The 13631-nt window shown below is 45.4% G+C and overlaps 2 protein-coding genes across 3 annotated transcripts; one reads left to right on the top strand and one right to left on the bottom strand.

The window, feature by feature from the left end:
• The first annotated feature begins 757 nt into the window (after positions 1-757).
• Positions 758-8849, top strand: LOC6526039 (rabphilin-3A). Of its 2 annotated transcripts, XM_002101820.3 has the most exons (5): positions 758-1050; positions 4929-5392; positions 6838-7700; positions 8249-8463; positions 8518-8849. In XM_002101820.3, the coding sequence occupies exons 1-5, from the start codon at positions 974-976 to the stop codon at positions 8819-8821; spliced, it is 1923 nt and encodes a 640-aa protein (XP_002101856.1). In that variant the 5' UTR covers positions 758-973; the 3' UTR covers positions 8822-8849. The 2 variants fall into 2 exon arrangements, with proteins under 2 accessions (XP_002101856.1, XP_015046605.1); XM_015191119.2 differs by lacking the exons at positions 758-1050; positions 4929-5392 and adding an exon at positions 6114-6715.
• A 984-nt stretch (positions 8850-9833) lies between these two features.
• Positions 9834-13352, bottom strand: LOC6526038 (inosine-5'-monophosphate dehydrogenase). Its single transcript, XM_002101819.3, has 6 exons — positions 13197-13352; positions 12709-13005; positions 12469-12619; positions 11623-12274; positions 10633-11173; positions 9834-10562 (listed from the first exon to the last, which is right to left on the bottom strand). Exons 2-6 carry the CDS (start codon positions 12855-12857, stop codon positions 10457-10459), a joined length of 1599 nt encoding a protein of 532 aa, XP_002101855.1. The 5' UTR covers positions 12858-13005; positions 13197-13352; the 3' UTR covers positions 9834-10456.
• Positions 13353-13631: the final 279 nt, after the last annotated feature.

Here is a 13631-nt window from a genome sequence, read left to right as displayed (position 1 = left end):
ATCCGATTTGTAAACTAAAAGGTTGCTAACATTGTAAATTGTTTATTCTAAATACATTCGAATAAAATAACAAAATATGTCTGCATTTTCCTCCGTGATTTTGAAAATATAAGAAAAAGAGCCATCATAATTTCTAGCTATATATCTTAAAAACGTTGCCTGCGCCATTTGTGCGTTGTGAAAGGCGTGGGGCCGCGAGCTTTGCTTTCGGCCTGTGCGCGTGCAAATATGACAAAGCTTCAGATCCCGCACAGCGCTTCCTCGTTCCTGCGCCTCGCTCCTCGGCACTTTGGCATCTTCCTGCGCGTGGCCATATGGCCGTTGGCCAACTCCACAGTGCAACAGGCGAGGGGGCTGTGGGGGCGGCCAGGGCAAGGCGATAGTTTCTTGGGATGGCCTAGGCATTGATCAAATTGAAGATATCAAATAATATATTCATATACGCGCGTCTTGGAATACTTTTCCATTTGTATTGAGGTGCTTAAATATTTGTGCCTGCAGTGCTAGAGATTTATTAATATTATTTTGCAAAGAAGGTTGCTTTGTTTTAACTTATTTGTTTTTATGTTTTAATGTTTTTTAACACCTAAACTCTTGGCTTCTTCGACTTCAAACTATGATGCACCCCATAAGTAGGCAACAAAAAGCTGGCGATTGCAAATGGCTGTCACTAGCACTTCCCGTTACTCGAAAGTGCCATCCCTACGGGCTGCGATAACGGTTAAATGCCAGCCTGTTTGGCCGTGTTCGCCTTCGAAACGCGTTGCGTCAGTCGCACACCAGCTGCTCACGCATTCGGACGTGTTTTCGCATCCGTTTCGCAGCCGATTCGCAACGCTCCGCAGCTCGGTGCCGCCAACAACAGTTGGGGGGGGCCACAAAAACAGCGAACAACACAAACAAGTGGCCAGCGGATTGGAGTTTCGGCGGGCCGGAGTCTCAATAGACGAATATAATGTGACAGGACGACAAGATGGACTTCCAGAATCGCAACAATACGGCCAACAAGTTTGTCTGCCCCAGCGACAGGCAACTTGCCCTGCGTGCCAAGTAAGTACGGTGCATTTTCGCATTTCGCATTCGCGTGCAGTGGGCACGGTGCATTATCCTCGGCGGTGGCATTGAAATGCAACAATTGGCCGAGTGCGTCACAACACAGCTGCAGCGATAAGAGTTTTTATTCTTTCGTTTATTTTTTTTGCTTGTGCCTTTTGTGCCTGTGTGTTATTGCAACAGAAACAACCAGTGACAAACATGACAAAAGCTTTAGTCATAATTTAATTAACGCCGACTGTGTGTGCGTGTGGTTGCGGCTGATTAGCCGAAAGCCTAATCAAATCAAATACATGTGCGCACACACACAGCGAAAGCCACCGAGATATGGACGCGCGTGTGTGTGTGTGTGTGTGTGTGTGTGTAATACATAGAGTGTGTCCCTGAGCTGTCAAGTAGATTCAAGGAAAGCCGCATGTGACCATGTGTGGTTTTTTGCGCCAACTCTAATCATAATTGTTGCATGCTGACAGACTAATTAAATTTTAATAACGCTCAATTTTATACGACTTTCGCAGCCAGTTTTATGACCCCTTGCTGGGCCTCTCATTTATTTATTGCACTTGAGAACAACAACAAAAAAAAAAAACAAAAACGAAACGCAAAAATGAAATAAAAAGCAACAAAAAAGGCGCGGACCATTTACATGATTTGATGAAACAGCCAAAAATCCTCCAGTTCCATGAACCAACGACTATATATATGTACACCCACTGCTACATATACATCTATAGATATACGCAACATATGCTCGTGTAGCATACTGTTTGGGGCCAACCAACGCGACTCAAATCAATCCCAGCTGACTGTAAATGCGACTTGGGCGCATTAAAAATACAAAAAGCCGCACACAGACACGCACAGCGGGTGTTTTTGTTTTTTTTTTCCTTTTTTTTTTAGTGTGTGGGTGGGTCTTAAGTGCGGTGTGATGTGGTGGGGTGGGGTGGGGAGTTGAAGGTTGGCAGGTTTCAAGTGTGCAATTTACACTTCCGCTCGCCCGCTACATTGTAAGCGTTCAGGCTCTCGCACACAGACAGACTGATTAGGGTGGACCTTAGTTGATCGCTTCCTTATTAACTTAGTAAGTTACCTTATGCTTACTATTTTTTTAGTTCAGCATCAATTGCTACATCATTAATTATTTTAATATTTTAAGCGCAACCATAAAGCAAAAATAAATATGTTCTAGGAATTGACAGGAGCCACACTGCGTATGAGTAATTTATGAAGCTCAAATGATTTGTAATGGTGCATTTTAAATTCAAAAAACCTTTTTTTTTATCAATATGAAAGGCCATTGATTGCGATAAAAAAGTTTGTAGTTTCACTGCAGCTATAAAAATAATTAATGTATATAAAGTATATACAACACTGCGTATAAGTGATATGCATATTACATACAATTTTTGTTCGTTACCAAGGCCTCCAAAGAGTCACGTTTCAGCAGTTTACTACACAACGTGGAACCAGGGACCACCCTAACGCACAGCAGCATAGAAACAAAGAGCTTTCGACTTTGCCAGCCAGTTAGTGGGGTTACATTGAGTTCAGGGTGGACCTGAATTGCGGGCGAAGGGCGAACTGCTAACTGCGAGCCACTGAGCTGCTGCTCGTGGCATTGGCTCCGTACTTGAAATTCAAATTACAGCTCAAGGGAGCTGCCAAACACACACACACACACACACAACCGCGAATAGAGGAGCAGAAGTGAGTGAAGCAGCTAAGAGGCAAGTCGAGAATTAACGGCAAACTCAAATCGCGGCCAAATGCCAGGCGCTACTTCATGCTTAACTATGCAAATGAGACGATCTCTGCCAGGCCACCAAATCTGACGACAAGCTGCCGACTTTCACTCTTATTAAATTCATGCGAAGCCGCAAAGTAACACTGATGGCATTTAGCTGGAAAACATCCTTAAGCATGGATTGCCTTGGAATAGCAGGGAAACTAAGAGACTCGCATCTCGAAATACATATGTACATGCAGAAGGGCAGGATAACAGAGTTGGCAAAGCGAATTCGAAGAACAAGTTTTCCTTTTACTCGGAAACATAATAATGCCACAAAGTGCACGAAAAGCGTTCTTTTTTTTCCATTTCAAAGGGAAATTGGGCTTCATGTTGTATTTTTCTTTTTTCCCTTTCTTTCCTCATTTCCCAGTGACTTCAATTTCACTTTTGAACACATTTGTGAATTGAAGGTAAATTGAGGCTTCATTTTTTTGTTAGGAACAGACTTTCATATTTGTTCTTGTGCGAGAACTTTTCAATTAAACATATTGCATGGCGTTTTGTGTACAAACACTGACATTCCTGGTAAATTGGTATTCCAATGTAATTTACTTTCCATGCAAACGCTGGACTTAACGTATTTCACGGTGAATCCTTGTTTATCCTTTGAGAGATTACATTTCTCGTAAGCCAAACAATTGACTTTGTCATGCAGTCATGTGTGAGTAAAGTTCGTTTCCATTCTCCTTCTTTTTTCTTTCTCTGCTGCTGAGTTCATGGTCGAATCTCGGATAAAAGCGCGTTTGAGCAGAGTATAAAACAATCTGATTGCTGGAACAATAAACTCCGACCCGGCCGTCCACCATCCATTTGGGCGCCACAACTCAAGGCAGCTCAACTCAAGTCGCAGGACAGGACATCATCCCTGTTGCTGTCCGCAGGACATGGGTTAATGTCACTCAAGTGGCTCGATCGGGCGAAACTTTGAGTGCCTGGTGTGCGGCTGGCTGCCTGTTTATTTGCTTACTCGGCGAGAAGCTCGTGCCGCAGAGGCAAATGTTGATAGAGCACTAACCGAATTTGTAATTTAATTATTATGTTAAGGAACCTGCAAGGGCATTTAAGCCAACGCCCAGCCCCCATACGGCCCAAAAAAAAAAAAAAGAACTCACACACAAGTGGGGTGAGTAAACGCACATAGCCACACAATCAGATATATGTACATACATATGTACATACATATGTTTATATACTTACTCGTATGCCTTACGTACACGGGAAGTCAATAAACCCGGCGTGAAGGCAACACGCACCCACACGTTCTCGAAGCTCAAACGAAGCCGAATCACAACATGCCGATGCGAAACAATCAGGAACTATGCAAATTAGAGGGGAGCCAGCCCAGAAGCCCAGAAGCTTTGTTTTGCCAGTTACTATAGCAATTATGATTTCAATTAAGTCTAAACACACTACACTACACTAAACTACTTCTGAAGTCACTTGGAAAGGTGCCGAAATGTATAACATGTACGCTACACTCACAAAATCCATTGGCAAGTACGAAGTTTGTATTCAGTTGAAGTGAATTAGCGCCGCTGGTTGAATACTTTCTTATTTCTGTATTCAATTTGCTTAGGAAACGCATTTATCATTTGGGGTTCCATCTTAACCATTTAACCATTTAACCATGGCAAACCCACTTCTTGGACCCCACAGACTCCCAAGCTTTATGAGTTATGGGTGAAATGAACCGAGCACTCGGGACTTAACAGCACGAACGAGTTAATTAACTTTGAACCTGAAATTTTTGGCCGAGTGGCTGGGCAACATGGAAACCGCATTAGGCGACCCACAACTAACGATGCTCATTAGGATTAGGTGCCCACTCGTCGCCTGGCCCCCCGTCTTCCGCACCTCTTGCGTATTTTCATAGAAGCAGTTGCTTAAATAATTCCACCTCTTCCTCCACTTGGCAAAAAACCACATGCATTGCGCTGTAATTGAAATTATAAATAATTAAAGATGATGATAAAGTGTTTAATTTTTGCATCTTAACTAAATGTAAAGATATCCTTGAGACTTTGAACTATAAAATATTTTGTGGCATACTGTTAATATCTAATGTATTCATCTATTTGTTGCGCAGACTAAAAGCTGGCTGGAGCAGCTCCAAGACCAGTGAGCCGCTGCGTCCCGAGGAGCAGGAGGCCATCATCTCGGTGATCCGGCGCAACGAGGAGATCGAGGTGGCCGAGCGGCAGCGGGTTGGCCGCCTGGTGGAGCGCGTCGAGAAGATCAAGCAGCATGCCGTGGAGCGGGGACCCAACTGCTGTCGTCTGTGCGGCGACACCTTTGGCATCCTGCGACCGCAGCGCATCCTGTGCGAGGACTGCCGGCAGTCGGTGTGCGCCAAGTGCAGCGTGGATATCAACATCCGATACCACACCAGCGAGCGGTCCCGCGAGATCTGGCTGTGCCGCATCTGCTCCGAGACGCGCGAGATGTGGAAGAAGTCCGGTGCGTGGTTCTTCAAGGGTCTGCCCAAGTACGATATGCCGCGCAGCGCCAGTGCCACACCCATGCCCACTCCAGGACCCGGATCCATGGCAGGTGGGTGGCCTTAATTCTGGGGAGGGGAGGGAAGGGGGAGCGAAGGATAAGGGACACTGCCAGTGGGACGTGCTAGGAATTTAAACCCTTTGCACCCATTCCCCAAAAGTTAAGATGGAATCTTGGCGAAACCTTCAGCTATGTGGGGATAATAACATTAGTTTACCGCATAGAATCAGGCAAATGCTTCAGATATTAAAAGCCGGAATGCATGAATACTATGTACACTTCAGCTCCGTCAACTTGCTTTCATTTTTACAGCACTGTGTTTTTTTTTTTCGGTAAATTGAAGGAAATGTTTTTTTAACTAGTTACTTTTTATGTTGCCCGGAGTCAAGGTGAAATATTTAATTGGATACATTCGGAGAGGAGCTTTCAAGGCCAGTGGAAGTTTATATGTATATGCCACCGTTTTTATTACCCATTTTATATTTTAATCCCTCGAATGGCACTAAAGCCCAAACGGAATTTGATTAAGACCATATTTCCGAATGAAACTTTAAGCCGCAAGCTACACAAGTTGGCATTAACAAAGGCTCAAAAGTTGCACAATGAACAATTTAACTTTTTAACACATATGTATGTATGCAACTGAAACACAAATGTTCTTAAATGCCAAAGAAGTGAAATATTGAATTTTGAACACCCGCGGTAATCACAAGTGGCTTTAAAAAACAGCTAAACAATTGTTTTCGAATTTCGTTTCAGGAACATCATGAAACGTTTCCATTTCCATAGTCCAATTCCCAATAAATCGTTATAGACGCTTCTTTATGGTAACCATAATCAGAGCTTCAGCCGGATGGGTTAATATAAAAAGCCAATAAGTGTAGTTCGTTCAGTGTCATTAAGCAATTCAAAACTCCAAATCGGTTCGCCAAAAACTGACAATGCAATTAATCAAGACACAAGAGTTCCAAGAGTTCTCGAGTTCCATTGATGTTTCTCCAATTCCAGCTCAAATTCATCAGTCGTCGATAGATATAATCTTTTATTCAAAGCAACACCACTAATTACCTTCGACTTATCAACGACTATCGCTATTATCATCGTCCGCCCATCGCAATAATCGGTCTTCCTATCTAGTCTATCGCTTATCGAAAAGAATGCAGTCTGTGCATCGGAATCTGATAGCCACAGTCCGTCAGGTGGTTTCCCTAATGTTTAATGATCATGATTTTAGGTGCATTTCGATTGCTATCGATACCGATACCGATACAGCGCAGTCATAACAAGTCATAACAGGCAACCAAGTCACCGTACGACTATCGCTTTTATCGCACGAAACAGATTATCGGAATTGCACCTCGGCCTCTTGTAAAGGTATTGCTTCATTCAAAAATCCAAAATTGAAAACGAGTTAGAGCACTTGTGTTATCGAGAAAATCGACAATCAATCGATTGACGTCAATCGCTAATCGCTCATTTTCTATCTGTTATCGCAGGCGACACGCGGGCCGTTCAAAGCTGTCATGCGACGCCAACACGACCGGCGCGGGTGAAGAAGCTAACCATCCGGGTGAACGACAGCAGCTCCAGCAGCAGCGGCCATTCGGAGCCGGAGGACGAGGTGGACACCGGAGTAGGAGTTGGCGTCGGCGGCATCGTTGGGGGCATGGCCAAGGGCATAACATCTGCGCGCTTGCAGCGTGAGGACAGCTTTCGGCTGAGGGCCTACGGCTCCATACGCAGCTTCATCGACGGCGGCGAACGGAAGCTGTCCAACTCGTTCTTCTTTAGCCGCCAGCAAAGTCAACGGCCGTCGGAGTGCCCGGAATACGACAGCGTCAGCATGTCGAAGCTGAGGCGGGAGAGCAGCTTCCTGCGGCGCGGCTCCGTCAGCTCATCCTGGTCGATCAGCGACAGTTCCGGCTCCGGATCCAACAACTCCGGTAACTCACAATCGCAGTCGCAGTCGCAGTACCAGCAGCACCAGCAACAGCATCAGCAGCACTGCCGAGATCCGCTGCTCGGCTGGCTGGAGATTGCCATCACCTATCGGGAGGCCTTTCACAGCCTCGACTGCACGATGGTGCGGGCAAGGGATCTGCCCGCCATGGATGCGGCCGGATTGACGGACCCGTACTGTAAGCTGAACATCATCACGCCGGAGGCGCACACCAAGTACACGCGATGGCAGCGCACAAAGACGGTGCACAAGACCCGCAATCCGGAGTTCAACGAAACGCTGCAGTTCGTCGGCGTGGAGCCCGAGGAGCTGGGCAACTCGCTGATTTACGTGGCCCTCTTCGACGATGACAAGTACGGCCACGACTTTCTCGGTGCGGCAAAGGTCTGCCTTTCCACGGTGAGTTTTTCGCTGCACTGCAGAAAATTACTATATATATTACTTTATTGCTAAAAAAGAAAACTATTTTACTACTTATTTTAAACTCACTTTTAGACTTGTGCATAGGTTTTATATTGGGCCTAATCCTTTGAGTCTAATCCGCATATATCAATTGAATGGATATACTAGTTTTTTTCCGTGTACAACTCGACATCCGTTGGGAAGCGTAATTGCTTATAAGGCCTTCCGGCGAATGCTGTTAACCAAGTGAATTTATGCACAAACGTTTTGGCACAAAGGAAGTCAGTTAATTTCGTGAAGCTAAGTAGATTCTACAGTTGCGTGCTTTTCGCTGGCTTTCAACTTTTTCGACTAAAGCAACTACTAATTGGATTTCAAAACATTTAAACTAGCAACGGACGAGGAAAGTCTTTAAAGGACAATAGGGGTTATGTAAATAACTGCTCAACAACAATTTTAAAACCCCTTTTCTGTAGCTTGTAGCTATTAATATGGAAAGTAAAGTAATAAAGCAATCATAGATCAACGCACTAATTCCTTTCCAGGTGCACAGCACTTCGCAGTACCGGATCTCTGTGCCACTCGGCGTGGAGGATCAGTACAGCAACGCGGCGGAGCTGGCCCAGAACTGGCCCAATGGCAAGATGCTCCTCTCGCTGTGCTACAACACCAAACGCAGGGCGCTGGTGGTGAACGTGAAGCAGTGCATCAACCTGATGGCCATGGACAACAACGGCAGCTCCGATCCCTTTGTCAAAATGTGAGTTCACGCTTATATAGTTAACACAATTACAGCGATTACCTCTTCCAATAGCCAACTGAAACCGGATGCGCACAAGAACAAAAAGCACAAGACAAGCGTCAAGTGGCGCACGCTCAATCCCATCTACAACGAGGAGTTCTACTTCGAGGCAAGTCCCCACGACCTCAACAAGGAGATGCTCATCCTGACCGTGTGGGACAAGGATCTCGGCAAGAGCAACGACTTCCTGGGCAGCCTGCAACTGGGCGCCCAAAGCAAGGGCGAACGCCTGCAGCAGTGGCTCGACTGCATTCGATTGCCCGATCACTTCCACGAGAAATGGCATTGCCTCGCCCCCGACAATCCTGCCCACTGAGTAGCCCACATCCCCCACCCCATCCGATCCCAAGATCCAACGCAGTCCATGCGATTGCGATCTTATCTGTACCGATATGGATGTTTTCCTGTAGGACACATTTTTGCGAACTGATTTCTCAGCCAAGTTATCTTTTACCTCAAATAGTTCAAGAATAACTCAATGCTAGCTTTTTTTTATTTCTTTCCATAGCTTTTTAAACATTAAACAGTTATTAAATTTACGTAATAGAATGTTGCATACTTACGTATTTTAAAGATATAAACTGCATGCTTTGATTCGAACTAGATCAATAACAATTGGAACTCAAGATTCAGCATGAAAAGGACGATTTGTGTATGACTAAGCAGAGAAATCGGGTCGTGAAAATGAGGCTTAAGCTCCAAATATATACACATACATATATACATAATATATATATATACATATATATATATACTAACATATACATACATATATTTTTGATAAGCCTGAATGGGTGTGAGTAAGCAAGAACAAGCTAAAGAACGCGAGAAATATTGTGTGTGGTGTGTTTTGAGTGACTGCTTTCCAAAAATCTCGTACGTAACCCCAATTTTCTATGTCTATACTTTGGCTCTTATCGGCATTTTTGTACACTGTATATAGCTTGTTTAAGTGTCCTTACCAAGGGTTAACCAACATCAAAATCTTTTCGATTCATTGCTAAATTCAATCTTTAATCAAACGTATACTTACATATGTACTTCAATATATCGAAATATATACATCTATATTCTAAAAAGATAAATATGAACATACGATTTGTTTTAATCAAATTTCTTTGCAACACAAAATCCTATCGTAACCACTCAAAAGGTTGACCCTTGCGCATACAAAATCGACCAATAGCCAGAATCTCAGTGTCCACAATTGATAACAACAACTGAATACACATTGCATTATTAGGTGCGCTGCTGATAGCAGCTGGAAGCCCCCTTCATAGTGCAGATAAGGTTGACCTGCGAGGTAATAATTAAAAGTCGCTGGGAAGTACTTTTCAGTTAATTTCAGTTCACATTTAATAAGTTTGGCAGAGTTTTAAAACTTGAAGCAAGCTTCGTTTATAATAGTAAACATCCAACACTATACAAATAGAGATTAACATCTATGTACATATAGCGTGCCAAATAAGTAATCGGCCAACCAACGCGTTGCGCTTGATGTAGATAAAGATATATATAGCATATATGTATATATGAAGATTACATAGTTTCTATACAGATCAAGTAACCTGCAAACACTTACAATTAGGATTCTGTCTACCAGACAGATGGATAGGGTATACACATGTATTCGGGCGATTCGAGGTAACCTCCACCGCCACCAAAAAAAAGGGAATCTATATTGGAATCGTTATCTTTAACGTCGGCGATTCCAACGAGACTTAACCTAACACTGGTAAAACTCCAGGGGAAAAGGATGCGCTATTCGAGCAATCGATTCTCTTTTCTTCTCTTCTTACTTGCGATCGAATAGGCGGGTGTAGTCGAGCAGATGGCCTGCTCCAGATCGGTGGCGATGCTGTTGCTGTTGCTGCTGATGGTGTTGCTGCTGCTGTTGGACAGGGGCAGCCACTCCTCCACTGCCCATTTCCGTCGCAGCCATCGTCGTATGTTAGAAGAGACGCTTCTCGTAGCTGAAGAGGCCGTGGACATTGCCTTCTAGCTGAGCGGAATGGGTGCGCTTCATGAAGCGTAGTTGGCCGTTGTAGATCATCTCCCTAAAGAAAACGATTAAGACATATTAAGATGAGTTTCGTTTTCTTTGCAAATATAACTATATTAGCTCACCTCAATTTATTAATGGAGTTGGCACCGATGTCCTGACAACTGTGCTGCAGTCCGCACTCCAAATAGGGCATGTAGCGCAGCACACTGCCCTTGTCCACGATGCTGCCACTGACGCCCTGTGCCACCTTCATTTTGTCCATCTCGTTGTGGTAGTAGCGCGACATGGCTGCGCCCTTGGCATCGCCGCGCTCCATGGCCTCCAGGGAGCCCATGCCGCGGTACTTCTTGAGACGCACTCCGTCGGAGAAGAAATACTCGCCCGGTGCCTCCGATGTGCCCGCCAGGAGTGAGCCCATCATTACAGCGCTGGCTCCCAATGCAATCGCCTTCACAATGTGTCCAATGGACTGAATGCCGCCATCCGCGATCACCGGCACACCAAATTGGCGAGCGTACGTGGACACCTGGTGGACAGCTGTGGCCTGTGGACATCCGCAGGCCATCACCTCCTGGGTGATGCAGATGGAACCGGAGCCCATGCCCACACGCAGTCCATCGACGCCGGCATCAATGAGGTTTTTGGCCTGGGCACGTGTTACCACTGTTGAAAACAATAAATATTAGAAATTAGTTGAAAACTTAAATGTACAATTAAATTAAGCCCACTTGATTTTAAGCTGGTGAATTGGTGAACTACAAATCTGTTTGAAAACTTGCACCCTATTATTATTCTACCCGATTGCCATCTCGTGATATTAAAGATAACAATGTGGTTGCGCCCAAATCATTATTGGTATAATAATAAATACCTAATCGCGACGTAATTAGCCATAGATAATGGTTAATAATTGTCTGAAAAGTAAGTTAGAGGACTTAATCGAAAATCTGGACATGTCAAAAACGTATAGATAAGGTAATAATTATTGAAGGTATTCAAGTAAAAACGTATAAAATTCAAACAGACAAGCGTATAAACTGTCTAGACTATTGACACTTAGCAATGTGCCCTTATTGTTGGAATACCCTTTTGTGTAGAGTTCCAATACTTACCATTGCCGCCAATGACCTGTAGCTCGGGATAGGTCTCCTTAATGTACTTGATCATCTCCACCTGGTAGACGGAGTTGCCCTGCGATGAATCGAGGATGATGACGTCCACGCCATTGGCCACCAGCAGAGCCAGGCGCGCCTTGTCCTCCGACCTCGTTCCGATGGCAGCGCCGACGAGAAGCTGTTTATTGGAGTCCTTGGAGGCATTCGGATAGGAACGGGCCTTCTTCAGATCCGTGCGGGCAATCATGGCCACCAGTTCGCCGGCCTGATTTACAATTGGCAGTTTGCCCTTTTTGCTCTTCTCGAGAATAGCGTTAGCCGTGGGCAGATTGATGCCATTGGGAGCGGTGACCAGTTCCGTGGTCATGATATCAGCCAGCAGCACCTCCGGCTGGTTCTCGCGGAAGTCGATGTCTCGCGACGTGACCATACCCAGCAGCTTGCCGCCCAATTTGCCGTTCTCGGTGACCGGATAGCCGGTGAATCCGTTCTTTCGCCGCGCCTCCAACACATCCCCCACCGTATTCGTGGGCGACATCACCGAGGGGTCGCGCATGAAGCCGTGCTTGTACTTCTTAACCTTGTGCACCTCCAACGCCTGGTATTCCGGCGTGCAGTTGTGATGGATGATGCCAATGCCACCACACAGCTGCGCGCGGGATTCGAATGGATTTGGATGGTGTGTGAGCAGTGGACAGAAACATTGGCGGTTAGAGAGGCGCATAAGAGTGTTGAGTTACAACCACAGGCTAGCACAGCTCAGGCGAACCCGCCAGCGGTTCTGGGCCGTACATATATGGGTACATACTTATATCTATGGATTCATTCAAATCCGATACTTACCGCCATGGCGATGGCCATCTCCGATTCGGTTACCGTGTCCATGGGCGAACTAACCAGCGGTGCCCGCAGTGTCAACGACTTGGTCAGTGGCGAACTGAGATCGACCTCCTCGGCCGTGAAGTCTATGTAGCCGGGTAGTATGAGAAAGTCGCTGTTTTTTGGGATTGCCGGGTATTTTGGATGGGGGCAATGACATGAGATTTGGATACGAACATTGGAGCAGGCTTGATCACTACTCACTTGTAGGTGAGTCCCTCACCGTTCTGGAACAGTTCCTTACAACTCAGACCATCTTGCAGCTCGGCATCGAAACCGGCGGCGTTCTTCGTCTGGGATGCCGATGACGACGTCGATTCCACAAAGCCGTTCACCTTTGGCTTGCCCTCCATTTTCCGCGTGCGTTCAACCCAAACAAACAGTCAACAAACAACGGGGAGCTGTCGTCGAAAACAAGCCGTATAGAGATAAACACTGCCGGTTCTGGTTTGATCTCCTGTTGCAGATTTCTTTATCTGGATACAGATTCCTCTCTAGAGCCTTTTAAGACGCAATTAGCAGGGGGGCACATACACAAATGCGGCAGAGAAGAAGAAGATGCACAGCACACGGCGCATAAAGACAATTGGGATCAAAAAGAATAGGTTAATTGCTTCGATCGGTGACTCGAAATCGGGGGAATCGGCCCGATTGGCTGGGATGCCAGTGAGCACATGGTTGGGCCATCTTACCAGTCCACTGGAGTCCAAGCGCCGCGTGTGCTGCCCGAATCAAATTCGTGAAGTGGTGTGGCTGCCGTCCGGCCGCTTAAATATACCCGCGGGGCCACCGGGAAAATCTCCTAAATATTACCACGAAAAGCGTTCGCGCTTTGGGCTTTACGGGGCAGCCACACCAAAGCGCGTTTCAAATTTATGAATAAGATTTTACAATTATCCTGATTATTTAATCCAGTTTTATATGTATATATTTCCAACAAGCGTGATTGTACCTATGTAATGAAACCGTTTCCACTGCACTTAATCTTTGAAATCTGGCAGACATGTAGCTTATTTGCGCTTAAAGCTATTGGTTCACATCGATACTTCTACTATCGCTTACAATGTCAGCTATCGATTGTTACGATAGTACCGCGTCAGTGTTAACTGTTTCATAGCTGGCTTCGT

Source organism: Drosophila yakuba, chromosome X, assembly GCF_016746365.2.
Source record: "Drosophila yakuba strain Tai18E2 chromosome X, Prin_Dyak_Tai18E2_2.1, whole genome shotgun sequence".
NCBI lineage: Eukaryota > Metazoa > Arthropoda > Insecta > Diptera > Drosophilidae > Drosophila > Drosophila yakuba.
The sequence above is the reverse complement of the archived record's forward strand: the minus strand, read 5'-3'. Positions and strand labels throughout refer to the sequence as shown.

Coding starts and splice junctions, on each gene's coding strand:
- LOC6526039 (XM_002101820.3), top strand. CDS start 974: ATGGACTTCCAGAATCGCAACAATACGGCCAACAAGTTTGTCTGCCCC. Junction 7,701..8,248: donor CAAAGGTCTGCCTTTCCACG/GTGAGTTTTTCG, acceptor ATTCCTTTCCAG/GTGCACAGCACTTCGCAGTA. Junction 8,464..8,517: donor TCCGATCCCTTTGTCAAAAT/GTGAGTTCACGC, acceptor CTCTTCCAATAG/CCAACTGAAACCGGATGCGC.
- LOC6526038 (XM_002101819.3), bottom strand. CDS start 12,857: ATGGAGGGCAAGCCAAAGGTGAACGGCTTTGTGGAATCGACGTCGTCA. Junction 12,620..12,708: donor GGTGAGGGACTCACCTACAA/GTGAGTAGTGAT, acceptor CCCAAAAAACAG/CGACTTTCTCATACTACCCG. Junction 11,174..11,622: donor ACAGGTCATTGGCGGCAATG/GTAAGTATTGGA, acceptor TGTTTTCAACAG/TGGTAACACGTGCCCAGGCC.